At 34.7% G+C, this 18,016-nt stretch overlaps 1 protein-coding gene across 3 annotated transcripts in view; it reads left to right on the top strand.

The window, feature by feature from the left end:
* The window catches only part of Tep2 (Thioester-containing protein 2), a 320,565-nt gene that overhangs the window by 92,965 nt on the left and 209,584 nt on the right, over positions 1-18,016 (top strand). For all 3 annotated transcript variants that reach the window (XM_090397649.1, XM_090397651.1, XM_090397650.1), the window contains exons 7-9: positions 430-481; positions 4,062-4,135; positions 11,524-11,563. In XM_090397649.1, coding sequence (XP_090253775.1) covers positions 430-481; positions 4,062-4,135; positions 11,524-11,563 — 166 coding nt within the window. The remainder of the gene's footprint in view (positions 1-429; positions 482-4,061; positions 4,136-11,523; positions 11,564-18,016) is intronic.

Below are 18,016 nucleotides of genomic sequence, written 5' to 3'. Positions count from 1 at the left end.
CTTCTTTTCAATGTGATTCATTTTTAACCTACTTGGCACCAAGCGCTGGTCACTTCATATTGTGAAACAGTTCAAATTGTAATAGATAAAAGATAGTCCTGATTTGTCACCCTATATGATGTTATTGTTTATTCAGATATTTCATTGTTTATTGGCTTTCTATAAGTGGAAAAGAAAGCTGACCATCTGAGAGGCAAGTAATTAATGTTTTAAGAAGACACGGTTCTTTGAAAAAGAAAGAAATAACTGTTTGCCATAACACATTAGTAGCTGCTACTCTTAAAGATATTCTTGAATTGTTCCGCAATTCAAAATAGCTACTGTAACTATGCTGTTTCTTTTTCTCTGCATAATTTCAAAAAATACATTATGAAGTTGTTTCCTGTAATATCTGGTATGCTTCTGGTGTAAAATTTTTTATTTTTTTAGGATGCTGCTGGAAACCGCATTAAACAGTGGAACAGAGTGTTTACTTCAAAAGGTAATTTAAGATTTTTATTGTATTGTTTGAATCATTGAATTGGCTTATTATCAGTGCAATTTTCTCACTGCTTGTTTTTTTAATTTTGAGTTAATTACCTTCTAGTGTTAAACTCCGTAGAGATGTACTAGATATGACAGTAACCGACATTCATAGCTAGGTTTCAGGTTCTTCCAAATTGACATTAGTTGTTTGGTATCTATTTGAACTGATTTTTCTCTAAAGCACTCTGAACTGCATCAGCAAACCTAATCTTGTTTTTCTGTGTATTGCTATCTAAATGTTTGCTTCAAGCATTTGTATTGCTAATCTTTCATTTCCCATTTTAAGTGACCATCCCATCATGGATTAGCTCTGATTTCTCATCCTTGAATATTAATGTTCTCTTTATTTTCAGGAAGTACTTCCTTTACCATCTTCTAATTTTCTTAGACTATCTCTGGTCTTCAGTATTTGATTTAAAAAAAAAAAAAGGGTTGAATACTACTGTTAACTTGACCTTTGCTTGATTGTCCTCTTTATTTTATTATATATAAATTTATTCAGCTGGCTTTCCACTATACCAGACTTGATGTAGTCTATCTACTTCCATATTTAATTAACCATCTTTGCTATATAAAAAAAAAAAAAAAATTAAGGTAAAACAGTACACAGTTTTGTGTACTGTTTTACTGGTATTTTCTTTATTCTTTGATATTTTCAATTTTTGCTATACAAGTTTTGTTTGTTCACAAGGATGAATTTCACATGTATGAAAATAAATTATACACAGGGTGATTCTACATTATTGTTGAGGGTTTCCATGGTCTATAATTTTCAAACCAGAAACAACAAAATAAAACTGCTTACAGAATATGAAAGTAATTCAGTTTTATTGGGCAACACTGTACTCACTGCATTGATGTTGGAAGTTTTTTCCCCACTTGGTTAAACTATAATAAATTTAGTTTAATCCTTTATCCAAGGTCTGGGTAGTGGCCTTTCTTTTAATGCATAGCATTATACATGTCTGCAAGGAGATGTGCTTTGCATTATGGGAGATACTAAAACAAGGAATGATGAAAGCTTGGTCCACCTTTACCATGAGTTGCCTTAGTCTTGAAGATACTTCAGGTGCAAACTTTGTTTGCTTACACTTGAATAAAGGATTAAACTAAATTTATTACACTTCATTGATGTCTGGGAGATATGACATCATACTTCAAAATGGGGAGTGTTTAAGAGAAAGCAATGTACTTTGGTTTTTGAAACAGTTATCATAACACAATGTCATTAAAGAACTCATTATGGAAAACATCCAAGATGATGCTATCCAATGTTGATTAAAGCAGTTTCAAGAGACTGGTGGTGTTCAGCACCAGAGAAGAGTGGGAAGACTGAGCACTTTGCAGGAAGATGTTGATCGAATCCAGGAAGCATTAAATCAAAGCCCACAAAAATTGCTAAATGAGCTTCTTTGCAATTAGGTATACCACAAATGCTGTATGGGGGCTGTTCATAACCACCTTCAACTCTTTTCCTACCAACTGCAGTTTGTGCAGGCTTTACTGCCAGATGATAAACACTGCTGTTTCCAATTTGCCCAAGATATTTTGTCAAAAGTCGAAGCTGATGAAAATTTATCTTCAGAGATGGATATTTAGTGATGAAGCAACGTTTGACATATCAGGGAGGGTAAATCATCATAATTGCAGAATATTGGGATCAGAAAACCCTCACACTATTCAAAGTATTTGAAAGAGAGTCAGTCCAAAGGTAAATCTGGTGTGCTTTATCATGTTCAGAAGTTTTGGAGTTCTTTCTCTTTGTGGAAAAAACAGTGACAGTGGTTAACTATCTGGATATGCTACAGCTATATCTTTTGCCCCAGTTGGAAGATCATAAGCCAAATGTAGCATTCCAGCAAGATAGAGCACCACATTGGGCTCTTACTAATTACTTACTGTCAAGAATTTTTTGACATGCATTTTCCTGGGCATTGGGTTGGGCATGATGGACTAATTCCATTGTACCCATGCTTACCCGGTATTATGCTATTTGATTTTTTTCTTGTGGGGATACATGAAGGACACTGTTTACCAGACCCCTATGACCTTCCTTGATGAACTGAAGACCAGAATTTGCTGTGATAGAAAAGTTACATTGCAAACGATGAACACTTAGATGGAAATTGATTGTCATCTGGACATCTCATGTGCACTAAAGGCGTGCATGTAGAGGTGGTTTAACATTCTTCACCTATATATTATTATTACCTATTGATTCTATAGGTAATAATACTTTTTGAGTTGCACTTTCATATACTGTAAGCAGTTTTTTGTTTCTAGTTTGAAAAATTATAGGCTATGGAAACCCTGACAATAATTTAGAATCAGTGTAGTTGAAATGTAATGAGGTTAGCCTTGGCAATACATTTATTTACAAATTGGAAATTTCTTATTTTTCCATCTTATTTTTCAAATCCGTGCAAAAGAATAAAATAATGCATGTTCCTTCATGTATTGCAGTAATGGTTTTCAATGTACGATGCTTACATTGAAAATCATTAAGTATTTATCAATAATTGGTTTCAAATATATAAGATTTTCGAAATTTTTTTCCCTTGCAAGATACTATTATATGGATCAGTATGCTTCAGTTTTAGACTAGTTTTTATATGAACAACAAATGATGGTAAATTGCATTACTTGCTTTCCAGTTGTGAGACTTTTTTAATATAAAAGTTTATATTCAATATTTCAGTAGAATCTGTTGCTTTTGCCTTTAGCTTAAAATGCTCATTCCAGTAATATCCAGAGCTTCTAACTGCTATAGATATGTGATGAAAATGTTTGAAACATATCCTATACAGATTAATTCAAAATTTATGCTCATTTTGAAGATTTTTAATTGCACTCTGCACCTCTACTCCAGGAACTGAACAAATCACTACTTTGTCTAATTTTCTGCTGGTTTGAAAGTTTCAGAGTATTTGAAATCTATTTTTCTACATTGAATATTTCTTTTAACTTTTCATTAAACTTACCACTTATGGGTCATGCAGTTTTTATTTCTAGATTATTAGCTAACAGGTAACTCATTTTGTCCTTAGTAATTTAACATACATCCAAACATTGTTAGTTTCTTATCACAAAACTAAATGTCCTTCCAACAGAAAGTACATGCCTACTAAATTATGCAAACAGAATTTTTTATACCTTATCCTATGAACATGCTAACCAGTAAAAAAAAAATAATTTGCTAAAAAAAAAAAAAAATGAAAGGGAAGAATATTTATTGTTAAATTCCAAATTTCTATTATAAACTCATGTTTTTAGGGATAAACATTTTCTTGTTTTCTATACACCAGAAATATTTGCATTTCAGAAGCAATTTTTTACTATTGGAGATGCAAGTTGAACTTTAGTTCTACAAATGTTTTACAAATGCTTAATAGCATTTTTTTTTATTGCGACAGGTCATAGAAAAGTTGGCTAGAATATTGACAATTTTAACACAATCCACTTTCTATTCTTAAATCAGCTTATTAGTTTTATTCAAATATTGTTAAAATTCTTAATTGCTTTATATATTTATTTAGGTATTGTTTCAGAAGATTTACAGTTATCTGACCAGCCTATCCTTGGAGACTGGACAATTCATGTTGATGTTTTAGTGAGTACTTTCTCTCAGGTCCATCTAAGCAGTTAACTTTATTTTTCTGATTTTTCTTTTTCCTAACATGAGAAGTATATACAGTAATCTTTGAATTAACCAATTGAATTTGAAAATGATTTGTTGCTGTTTAAGTGAGGATACTGTTCACAATGTATGGTTGAGTAGTACTATTCCAGGTTTCAAATGATGTGCTTACCCATTTAAAAATTGGCTACTTGAGGTAGAATAATTACTATATAACACTTTGAAATAAATTGGTTTCGAAAATTTACCATAAAAAAACTGATGCAGACTTTCACAAACATCCATGTCGCAGTGGAATTCAAAATTGCAGCCAGTTGGTTGGAGAGCACACTATGCACTTGGCCAACTAGACAAGTAATAAACATTTCAAAAAAATACAGAAAAACTCTCTACTTCTACAGATTCATAGATGGTTGTAATATTTATGACTAGCAATGCCATCTGTCAAGTGTCAATGTGTGAACATGACAGATGGCAAAAATAAAGTGATAAAAAAGCTTCAAATTTCATAGATAAGATATTAAAATGGAGGATATTATGGATCCAGCCATATTTTATAGCCAAAGTTTCAAATTTCTTAGAAAATTTTAACCTTGTAATAAAAGACAAACATGTGAGCTTCTTGGCAGAGATTATGTATTTTATAGTGCATATCAAGGCAACTCCAATGCTAAAGGTTATGTTATCATATAAACTTCAGCATCAGTTTTTTTATGGTAAATTTTTGAAACCAATTTCTTTTCTACAACAGCATTATAACATATGGTTGGATCTACAATATCCTCTATTTAATATAATAACTGATGGTTTTCCTAATAAGCTGATGCACAGCTGATGCCTGTCATTTTCTTTTTCTGCCTCGAGCAGAAGTTGTCTTGTTAGTGAATGTATATTGTTTTGAATCTATATTCAAAACAATATAAACCCTAAATATGTCTGAGAAAAGTAATATAATTGAGAATAAGAGTGCATGTAGTCACAATAAGAATCTTATCATTATCACTCACCATTTGTTTTTGAATATATTCAATCAGAATCTCCAATAATTTTTCCATTTCTTCTATTAATGTGCCTCTTGTCTTGGAAGCGATCATGGGTTGCATCAACGCTGGGCTTTTCATGTGCTCATAATGTGAACTTTTCTGTTATAGTTCTAACAGTAGATTCATTCATTTTGTAAGCATGTTACATTTTTCATGTCCTTGAATATTTTCTACTTTTAATTTCCATAATTATAAAGATTAACAATGAATGCTGATAATCTTACAAGAGGAAATCCAAGATGCTACTGCATTATAAACTAGTTTACGACCAAGAATTTTCAATTTGCATGGAAACCTTCGGAACGAATTAACCGTGTAATTCAATGATTTACTGTATTTAAATCATTTTCAGTGCTTCTGCTGCTCTACTCAGAATACATTAATACTAACAAAAAATATTGTATCTAATTATCAAATTTATGATGTAAATGCATGTCTGCTGGAGTAACATTGGGTGGAAGAGAACAGCATTAATCATGTTTCATCATTATTAATACTGAGCTATAAAGGCTCAGTAAAGCTTCCCTTTTTCAGTTTCAATTATGCACTTTGATTGAAAAGATCTTTGTTCAAATCCCATGTGAAGAATCTTTTAGAGCTTTCAACTAAATGTTAAATTAAGTGGTCTCAGATGACAAGATTTTTCTCCCATAAACTGGTTTCTCATACCACAAAACAAGTAAACTGGTTAGCATGTGTAATTGACAGCCATAATCCACTATGCAGATAGGACACTTAATTGTGTCAGAGCAACAATTGGGTTTCAAAGAAGTCAATTTACTGGGCTGGCCATTAAATCTAGCACAAGAGAAGATTGGAATGGATCTGCTCCAGCTGAGTTTTCTACTTGAGCTTACAGATTCTTGAAAGCTAATCTAAGGTGCATGGTCATGTAAACAGAATGGGTGAAGATAGGGTACAGATTTTTCAGAAAAAAAAAGACCAAAACTATATGAATTGATGAGTTTGTATTGCCTCAGAAGACAAATCTAATATTTCATAATGTTAGAGGCATAATAGATTAGAGCAATTTTGAAGAAAATGGTTGACTGACAGCTAATGTAAACTTAATTATGTAGCATTATCATAGTATCTTGCATTCCTTGAGGGTACATGTCAGGAAATGATTTCAAGATGGTTGGAAAATTTTGGATTTCTTAGTTCAGAGTACCACAAGTATCAGGAAGTTGCTGGCCTTGGAGTGGATTATGCTTCCCCTCCAAGCTGTGGGTTCGAATCCTATGTGTCTGTGGATGTTCATAAAATGTCTTTGGGGGGGGGTAAACTTCATTGCCTGGTGTAAGACTGCCTTCTTTTGGGGACCTCAATTGGCTTGACAAAAATCCATGTTTGGGCTGTCGATCAGTTTCTTTTGGATTATTATTCACGCCTCCATGGAGTCAAAAGACTCATCGTGGGAGGTCCTTCCTAGGAAACGCAGTCTATCAAGACTCATTGTGGGAGGTCCCTCCTAGGAAACAGTATCATACCACTCATTGACCATTCTTGCTCTCACCACTATCAGGCAATGAATTCCATGGTTCAACCACCCTCCATGCAAAGAAACCACTCCTCGCCCTCTTGCTCACAGTTTCCTTTCGTAACTTCCAGGGATGGCCCCTTGTCATCACTCCTTCCTGATGTTCAACCAAACAAAAGAACTCCCAGTGTCAATCCTGTAACCACCTCTCAACAGTTTAAAAGTCTCAGTCATATCACCTCTCCTTCTATCCACCAAACTTTGCAGTCTACATTCCCTCATCCGATCCTCATAACTAACATTGTACAGTCCTGAAACAATCTTTATCTGCCTTTGTTAATTTACCTTTCCACAGTTAATTTATCCCCTTCACAAATCCTGGGGACCAAATCTGAGAACAATAGTCTAAGTGTGGTCTGATCAGGGTCTTATACAATGGAATAATAACTCTTATCTCTGTAGGTCAGCATCTTTCTCATCATTGCAGCAATCCTCTGTGTCACATTGACCACCTTTGCAATATGTCCCCTAAATTTCAGGTTTATATCAATCATTAACCCCAGATCTCTTGTCTCCCCTACTTCCTCTAGTATAACTCCTCCCATAGAGTATGCATTGTCCCATCGATGTTTCTCAAACCTCAAGACTTTACATTTTGCTGTATTAAACCGACACCCCAATTCGTTTGCCCATCTATCTAGCTTATTCAAATCCTCTTGCAGGGCTGCTGCATCTGCACTATTACTAATAACCTTTCCCAGCTTCACATCATCTGCAAACAACTGAATATCCCCCTGCAATCCACTGACAATGTCATTGATATAAAGGTTAAACAATATAGGTCCCAGTACTGAGCCCTGTGGGACCCCACTTGTAATTCTCTGCTTCCTTGAAACTGTCCCACCATACACAACTCTCTGATACCTATCAGACAGCCAATCCTGAATCTAGTTGACTGACCTGACATCCAAACCCATGTGCTGCAACTTAAATATCAACTTATCATTTGGCATCCTGTCAAATGCCTTTGCTAAATCCAAGAAAATGGCAGTATATGCCTTTCCCTCATCTACTGCTCTTTTAACTTTATCATAAAAGGCTAGTATATTACTAAAACAAGGATTAGCTAATTTTATAATCCTACCCACCTAACACGATACTAATGTACAATAAGTTTACCCTTCATTGGTGAGATTCACGTAAGATATAAAAATAAGATTTTTGGATGTCTCTGTAAGTACATTAAAAAAACTATTAAGTTAAAAAAAAAGTGAAAATAATAGATAACACCTAGGATAAATAGTTAAGTCTATATATCATTGTGGGGTAGAAAATTCTGCTGGTGTAAATGGAATTTATACACTCTTTAAATATTTATACACTCTTATCTCAAATGTACCAGAAGATTGCTGTATATTAAATTAGAATGTATTCTATTTCCTGCATTGTCTATAATCTACCTGGACCACATTATTAAGGATAGATTCACTCTGATATATACAGTAAACTTAACGTCCTTTTTAATTTTTGCTAATAACATTATCCTCTTAAATCTAAAAGTAATAAAATGAATTGTTGAGATTTGATATAAAATTCATCAGTAAAAATTAGCTGTCAGGATAGGAAACAAAAGCCTTATTCCAAGTAAACTTTGATGCCCATCTGTGGAAAGTGATAAACCACAAAAATAAATATTAGTATTTTGAATGGACTTAAGTTTTTATTTTTTTAAACTTTCTAATGCATTCCTAAAATTCTGCTATAGAGACAAAACAAGACTTTTTCAGCCACTTGAAGCCTCCAGTAAGTACAGGTAGTGGTTTTACACTGAGTGATGAAATCCATAATACATCCATACCTCTTGTGGGTGTTGAACCTACAACCTATTTGGAAAGCAGAGATACTTGGTAATAAAGTCAATAAAACTTGCCACCTATGTCATAAGTTATACATTTTGACTGATTAAATAGAAAACCGAGCCTCTGTAGCTCGGTCGGTATAGACAAAGCTTTTGTTAGAAAGACCTGGGTTCAATTCCCATCTATGACACGAGGATCCTTTATCTGGTATCTTTCGACTAAAGGTGAGTTAACCAGTCTCATATGGAGGGGTTTTTCCTTCTGATAACTTGGATTTTTCATCCCTCAAAACAGGCAAACCAGTCCTGTGAACACACACAGCTACAGTCATAAATGTATTATGGCAAGGAAGGCAATGGGAAACAACCTTGCCCATAATCATCTCCCTAGTATGGTAGTATACAGCTATCCCCACCAGCCGTATGGCTGAGGGATGGGATGGGATAGAAGTAGAAAACATTTGCTAACCAACAGGCTGCGGGTTCAGTTTCCATGGTGACATGGTTGTAAAAGACTAAGTGGTAGAAAATTTTTGTTTTCCAATGGGAAACCACCATAATAAGCCAGAAGTGGCTTGAAAAAATGCCATGTTTGGATTCTAGAGCAGGGAAAGCTGGGTTATCTAACTCTCAATCGAGCTGCAGTACTAATATACAGTAGGTAACTAAAGGTGAGTTAACCAGTTATACTGGTTAACTCACCTTTAGGAATACAACTTTCGTGTGAGACTCATTAAAAAAAAATTGATAATTATAATTGCAATTTCAAGCATTTGAAATTGCAATTATAAGAATTCTGAGATAAATTAAGGGTGATGAGGTGTCAATAGCAGAACTATATTAAAAATTAAGATATCAGAAAATAGCTTGGCATTATTAATATACAAGGAAGTGGGTGATTTGGTCACTTAAACAACTGAGATAGTAAGAATAGTAAAAGCAAAAATGACTGGAAAGTGACATAGGAAGACTGAAATATACAGTGGCAAACAAATTATTTTGAACAAGCTAAATTTTCATAAAGTTTGTTTTTGTTTCAGTTCACAATTTTGGTTTTGCCTTTGATTTACTATTTAGTTTAGTTTAGTTCACTGTTTTGGATGACTGTTGTATGTTTTAATTGTCTATGATGTTTATTAATGGTGTTGTGTGTTTTTAATAGTGTAAACAAGTTGACACATAGTATTTTATTCATTTTGTGTAGCTATAAAATGGATACATCTCAAAGAAAGCATTCAAAAATATACTCTTTTTCACCAAACATCCATGACTCACACACAAATTACCAATGAGTGTGGTATTGGTTTGGATACTCTTAACAGGTACCTTTTTCCTTCTTAACAGAGAAGGAAAATGTGGGCAAAAAAGGAAAACTACACTTACTCAAGATCTTTTACCAGTTAGGAAAAGCAAAATTAATCCAAGATTGTCTGCTGTAGACTTAAATAGAAACCTGGCAGCTAGTAGAATTAATCTCATGTTTCTAACATGAGAGTTCGTCGAAGATTGGAAGCAGGGAGGACTGCCCACAGACCATAAAATAAACAACTCGATAAAGGCTATGCAGAAAAAGAGGCTCACTGGGCAAAAGTGTCCAAAGATTAGACTGTTCAACAATGGAAGAAGGTCATATTCTCAGACGAGACCATTTCTTTGTCCAAGGAAAGCAAGTATCCTACGTTCAGCAAATCAGCAGCTGAGAAGACTTCTCCTTCCCACCTTCAACATGCTCTTAAACACCCAGCTAAAAAGATGTTCTGGAGTTGTTTTACATGACAGTACAGTCTCACTTGTGTTTGCTGATGGTATGATGAAAAGTGACCAGTACATAAAAAAAAAAAAAAAAAAAAAAAAAATCGAAAATATTGGAGAAAAGAGTAGTCCCACAGATCCAGAAAGACAATCTTCCAACAGGATCTCGCTCCATGCTGTACTCCATAAAGTGAGTTTCTCAAAAATCATAACATTCAATTGCTTCATTGACCAGGTAAATCTACTGACATTGGTCCACAAATTTTCTTTTGAGTTATAGTGAAAAGAGACTTGGAAAATTAAATTGTTGATACAAAGGATAACTTAATACAATCTTTATAAAAGTATCGTTTCAAGATGCAGAAATAAGAAAAATGTGTTTTGGATTGGTAGTCTGTGCCTAAGCGAGTTATCAAACTTATTAGGAACACCTATAAATTACTAGGTAAAGTTAGAGCTTAATTTTTGTACATATTTTCTTGTAAAATTAACATATTTCTTTAAAATGTGAGTGTTTGGATTAATTTGTTTGTTACTGTAGATGGGCTGACTGAGAAGTGTTTTAGATCCAAGTGTGGGAAGGAGTTGGAAGAATTGGCATGTAATCATAATTATGTTACTGTCATATCTTGTTAATTACTGGTATGCATACCAGTAATTCTTTCATACTAGGCAACACACTGCAAGTGTCACTTAAATTGGATTGCATTGTGCATCAGTGTAGGAGTACTGAATGGTGTTAAGTGCCATAATTTAATTTTTTTATGAGAAACTAATGAAATTAGTTTCTCATAAAAAAGAAATTAAATAAAACGTTTCTCATTAGAACTATAGCATATAGTTTTTGACATCACCGATTGACTTTGCCCACAATAATAACTACAAACACAGAGTGATTACACTAATACTTATATTAAATAATACTGTCGTTTGTGCAATATGAGTGAAAGTAATTTTTTTTTCTTGTCCCATTGTAGTGTTGCATATTTTGAAAGATCTTTGAAACAGTTGAAATATTTCAGTTAGTATGTATAATGCAAATCATGTTACTCTTTGTCATCGTGCATACTTGAAAATTTGATAAGTGTTTTAAGGAGCATTGATCTCAAATAGGTATTTGTGACACACACAAATTTAAAGGCAATTGATAATACACCTAAACAGTCAGAATAATAGCTATTTTAATACTGTGAAAACACTCTTTCATATACTGTATTTTGCTTTTTAGGGACAGATAGTTAAGAAAACTTTTACAGTAGCTGAATATGGTAAGTTGATTTATTCAGAATTTCTATGAAATAGGAAATTTTTTTTTAAGGCTATTCTCTGGACAAAATATTGCTAGTTTGGCTGTTTATATGTATGATAGGATGTATAGATTTTTAATTTTCTTCCACTGTTAATTGTGAGATTGCTAATGATTACCTCTCTCTTTTGTGTTGTCATCCATGAGTGAAACACGTGGATGAATGACTAGTCCTTGGCTTAATGGAGTGAAACAGCATCAAGAAAGGATTAAAAATGTTATTCTTCCAATATTTTGTCTCTCATTAAGGCATTGTTCAGGGAGTACAATGAGAATTGTAACACACAGGCAACACAAAACTAAGTGAGACATGGATGAAAGACTAGTCCTAACTGTGTTAATGGGGAGCACCTGTTGGTGGCCTAAGAAGTAAACTGGGATCTCGAATTGTTTCCCATATTTTGGGAAGTGTAATGCAACCATAATTATTTATACCCTCTGTCCATAAAGAAACCAAACTTTTGATAGAAAATAAAACACAGGCCTGTTATATTATTATTAGATATCTCCAGGGAGTCCAAGGACTCCGAGGGAGGGCACGTGCTCAATCCACCAACTGACCACAACTACACCAACGGCATCTACCACTGACCATCACCAATAGTATTTCCACAGACACTCACAAACATCCATGCCCACATCGGGATTCGATCCCGCAGCCTTTTGGTTGGAGAACAGATATGCTAACCACTTGGCCAGCCGGGATGAATTATTCAAAGAATTTATTTCAATCAATATACTCTCCCTCAGCTTTGATACAGTGTTTGGCACGGTCAATTAATTCGTTAAATGAATTTTTTATATCGGTTTTTAGGATACTGTTGAGGGTCGTGGTTGCTGCCACTTGAACATTTTCAATGGTGTCATATCACTTTCCTTTCATCGGCAAATGAAGTCGGAGGGAAGAGAAAGAGGAGCGATCCAACACAAACTTGGTTTTTGCTCAAAAACTGTCTTACAATGTTCGAACGATGAGATGGTGCAATATTGCAAAAGTGACCAGCTGCCTGCATCCCGACATTCATGCTGTACGTGACAAATAATTCTCACTATGAATCGCTTCAGAGCTTCAAGATAAAACTCGCCATTGACTGTTTGGTCAGGCAGAACGAATTCTTTGTGGATAATGCCATTGGAATCATAGAAACAAATCGGCATTCTTTACTTTAGACGTTTCCAAGCAACTTTTTTTCAGATACCCCTTTTCTGGTTGTCTCCATGCCGCACTTTGGTGCTTTGTTTCGGGCTCATACTCAAAACACCACATTTCGTCACCAGTAATGATTGTTTCAAGGAAGTTTGAGTCCTTATGAGCGGTTTTAATGAGGTCCTTGCAGTGTTCAATTCGATACATTTTTTGGTCGCCAGTCAACTTGTGGGGAAAAAATTGCGAATTCAATTTACTAAGGCCCAAGCTCTCGGTCATAATGTTGTGCACAGTAGATTTCGGAATCCCAATTCATTTTCCATCAATCTCGCAGAAAATGGCCAGTTTTGTTTTTATGAAATCGTGCACTTTTTGGATCTTAACTTCACTCAGTCCAGTTTTTGGGCAGCCCAGCTTTTTGTCGTCCTTAAGCATCTCACGACCACTATCGCTTAAACCACTTGTAAACCTGAGTGCGGGATAAGCATTCATCACTATATGCTTTTTGAAGCATTGGATGCGTTTCGGTAAAACGTTTACCAACTTTAATCACAAAAGTCAATCACAGCTCTCTGTTTGAAACTCTTATTCTGACCATTCATCAAAACACACTGTCACTCTTGGCAGTGTGGCTTCTAATGAAACAAATGTCATAAACAGTTGACACAACACTAATGAAGGTTGCCACTTTCAAACAAAAAGATACAACAAGTGGTGCCACTAGTTTCTTCTATTTTAGAAAAGTTTGGTTTCTTTTTGGACAGAGGTTATAAATCAGGCTGATTTCTCAGAGCAGCTGCGAATTTCACAAATAATCTCTTCTAATTCTTTTAAGGTTATGCAGTGGTCAGTATTCATCATCATCATCTAATTCCTGCCATGTACCCTCAAGGGGTGTACAGGATATGATAGTACTACATGAAAAAATTACATCATTACTAACTTCCTATTTACAATTTTCCTCCAAATAAGTTGGTTACTTGTCAAGACTCCAACATTATCAGATCTTATATTTCTATCGTTTAAAGCACTTTGTACCGTATCAATCCACCTATATCTTGGTCTTCCTCTGGGTCGTTTTCCTGCCAACCTGGCAGAGAACACTTGTTTCGCTAAGCTTTCCTCTCCCATTCTATTTACGTGACCATACCACCTGAGATTAGCTCTGCTAATGCATTCCTGGATGCTGACAATGTCAAGTTCTTTCCTAATATCCTCATTTTTAATATGATATTCCCATTGATGCCAACTGTTCATGCCTCTAATCTTTCTCAGGACTCATATCTGTGGTCTCTAGTCTTTGGTCAAGTGTTTTACTTCTGACCCAGCTTCAGACCCATAAGTTAAAACTGGTTTGAACACTGTCTTGTATACAGATAATTTAGTGTTCCGACTAATTTCTCTCTTATTCCATATGAATTTATTCAATTGACTTCCCACCATACTAGCTTTGCTGATTCTGTTGTCTATTTCTTTATTTAATTTACCATCTTCAGTAAAAATCGTGCCTAAGTAGCTGAAATGTTTTACTTGTTCCACAGGTTCTCCATTCACAACACAGTTGACATTTTCAATGATTATGCCTATTTTCATTGTTTTTGTCTTTTTATTGCTGACCTTCATACGATATCTATTACAAGAGTTATTCAATTTAGTCAGAGAATCTTGCAGACTTGTAGCAGATTTATTTAGAAGTATAATATCATCTGCATAAAGCAAAGAGCTGACATTAACATCTCCAATTTTGATATCAGGTTTAATACCACATTCCTTCACAATGTGATCCATATAGATAATGAATAACAGAGGGGATAATGTATATCCTTGTCTCACACCAGATTTAACATTAAACCATCTTCCTGTACTTCAATTCTAACTGCTGACTTACAACTCAAATAAAGACTAAGTATTGCTTGATATAATGCCCCATTGACACCATATAACTGCAGCATATTGAATAGCTTCTCTCTTGGCACCTTGTCATATGCCTTTTCCAAATCGACAAAACTTAAATACAGATCTTTGTTATATTCCCATGCTTTATCGACTATTTGTCGTAAAGTGAAGATCTGATCCTGACAGCCTCTATTTGGCCCGAATCCAGTTTGTTCTTCACCAAGCTTTTCTTCCATAATTCTTCTCAACCGTTTCTAAAGTATACTTGCATAGATCTTGCCAGGAACACTCAATAGGGAAATACCTCTGTAATTCTCACATTCAGTTTTATTTCCCTTTTTATATATGGGTACTATGAGAGCTCTACTCCAATCATCAGGAATTCTTCCCTCTGTCCACGCTTTCTGAACTATGCAGTGCAGCCACTGTAAGACTCTTACACCACCATACTTCAGCATTTTTAGTCGAATACCATCTACTCCTGCTGCCTTTCCACATTTCAAGCCTTTGATGGCTTTTGCTACTTCAAGTATGGATATGTATTCCTGACTGCATGCCTGGTCAGTGTTTTTTTATCACTATGCTGTCATCACTGCTTGTTTCATTTAGCAGTTTTTTAAAGTAATTCCTCCATACTTAAAGGATATCTTTTTCTCCTGTTTTCATGTCACCTTTATGATCTCTAACTCCTTTTATAGCACTCTTTCCTCCATTCTTAAGCTTCTTCAACAACCTCCAGAATATTTTGCAACATTCTTGATATTTATTTTCTATGTTCTTGCCAAAGTCCTCCATGACTTTTGTTTAGCTAGTTTTACACACTGTTTAGCTTTCTTACATTTGTCTCTGTATTCTGTGTAAGAGTAAAAGCTGACTTATTTGCCAGGAACTTTTGATATGCTTTCTTCTTTTCCTTCACTGCCTCTTTAACTTCCTGTGTCCACGAGGGAGTTCTGATTTTTTTATCCTTGCACGCAACCTCTCCAAATGCCTCTCTGGCAGAATCAGTGTTTTCTTCAGAGTTTGACACTGAATCTCCAAGGTTTGATTCCTGTTCTCAAACTCTTTCATTTTCTTTTCAATAATCTTTCTGTATTTTAGTCTATCGTTCACATCTGAGAGCTGCTCAACTTTTATTGGCTTTAAAACTTTCTTACATGTTATTCTTTCCAATATGAAATTCAATTTTATCCTGCTCAAGACTAAATATTGATCACTTCCAATTTCAAATCCTCTGTACACTCTGGTGTCTGGCACCAGGGAGAAAACATCACTATCAACAATAACATAGTCAATGAGACTTTTCTTATTCCTAGCCTCTTCTCTCCATGTGAATTTGTGCACATTTTTATGTTGGAACATGGTGTTAGTAATAACCAGTCCATGTCCTGAGCAGAAATCCAACAGATATTTGCCATTATTATTAGCTTTGCTCTTTTCTCCAAATTTTCCCAAAATATTTTTGTATGTCTCACAATCATTTCCTACTCTGCTATTTAGATCCCCAACAAGGACCAACTTTTCCTTTTTCATTGTGTCAGTTGCTTTTTCTAGAGCGTCAAAAAATTCCTCCACTTCTACTTTAGTAGAACCTTCTGTGGGACCATAGGCACAAAGTCTCATTGTCCAGTTCCCCATTCTCATATTTGCCCACATTACTCTACTTGAGACTGACTGCCATTCAAGAAGATTAGCCTCGTATTTTGTGTTGAATACTATGGCTACTCCTTCTTTTCCTTGATTGTCATTGCCTGAATATAACATTTTGTATTTATTGCTCAGAAAGATCTCACCAGTTTTGGTCTTTTTTGTTTCAGTCACCCCTATTATGTCGATCTGGTACTTATTTAATTCCTCAGCTAGCTCCATTTCTTTGCCATTCAGGCTTCTTACGTTGATAGTACCGATCTTTAACTCTGAAGTTGAGTTGGGGTTTGTTTTCAGATTTGTTCCAGTAGCTGACTTTTCGCTGTTCGCCCTGGTTCCCTGGCAAAAACAACGGGGGCATTGTTTAACCGGGCGACACCCCAGCCGGCATGAAATTTTGTGATGTTGTACCATCATTTTTTATTTTGGTTTAACCAATAATAATACAATTTGGTTGGCTAAATCCCAAATTGCCAGCCCATCCTCGTTCGTTCAGTATCAAAATAGATACCCAACAGGGTGCACCACGAGAAGGTGAGGATTGGACATTAGGTCAGAAGCCTTGTCGGTTCTCCACATTCCTTTAAAGGCTATGTGGAAGTCTCTTCTCAGTTATACAGCTTTGACCCTTAAGCACCCCACACCCCGTGGTCAGCATTCATAGTGAAGAATTTATGAAGGCAACACACATGTTAGAATGATTACTTTATTTATTAAGAAAGTAACATTTGATATTTCAACCTCTGTATTGAGGTCATCATCAGATAAACATGTACAGGATACAAGCTACATGACACTACCCTATACAAAGGTAAGATGAATCTAAATGTTTGTTAATCATTTACACTAGCCTGATGTCTGGTGGAGGAAAACAAAACAGAATTCATTAAATAATTTCGAATCAAACCTCTCGAATTAAGATTTCTTCTGTTTGGGATTGTTGCTTGTGTTATATGGATTGAAGATGGGTCCTCCAAATTCTTCTTCAGATTTGGATAATGTTTCAGCATTTTGCAGGCTTCTTTGAATTTTTTTTCCAAACCAGGTTTAGTGTAGAGACTTTCCAGCCAATTCTGTGACATGTTTGGTGTGCATTGTCTGACAGGCACGTTTTACCATAGTTGGAGGTATTTAACGTGCCATTTGTGTTCATCTTTTTTAATTGGGATGGTGCTGTTGGATTCTGATTATGTAGAGATTAGAGTAATTATTATTTGGTTCAGAATCCAACATTATCTTCCATCACAAAGGCTAGACTTGTAAATATTATTTAATTGTAAACAACTTATTTTACATTTTAATATTCTTATAACTGCTTTAATTTTGCCTAATATCTAATTATTTAATCAAGATATATGTATTAAGAATGAAAATACTGTATTAAATATTAAGCTATTTTATTTATTACTATGTTAATATTATAAGAATTTGTGTTTGATAAATTAACTGCGTATTATTTGAAATGTAAATATTCCTTGTTTATTCCTGTTTGTAAAGTTTAACGTTATGTAATAGCTCAACTTTATTATATTTTGTTTTGTTGTCATGGAAACGTATGCAAGTGAGCGAGCACGTTTTGGAACACCATGTGAGGTTTATTGAAAAGAGTTTTAGAAAGAAATGACATAAACAATTTTGGGGGGGGGGGGGAAACTGATATATAAGCGAACGCTGGAATTATTAATTAATTAGGAGATTAGAGATTTATTAGACAGAGGTTGGCAT

Source organism: Typopeltis vanoorti, chromosome 9 (genome assembly GCF_054136105.1).
Source record: "Typopeltis vanoorti isolate ZY-2024b chromosome 9, IOZ_Tvanoo_1.0, whole genome shotgun sequence".
Classification (NCBI taxonomy): Eukaryota; Metazoa; Arthropoda; class Arachnida; order Uropygi; family Thelyphonidae; genus Typopeltis; species Typopeltis vanoorti.
Note: the sequence above shows the minus strand (reverse complement) of the source record. Positions and strands in the feature narration are given on the sequence as shown.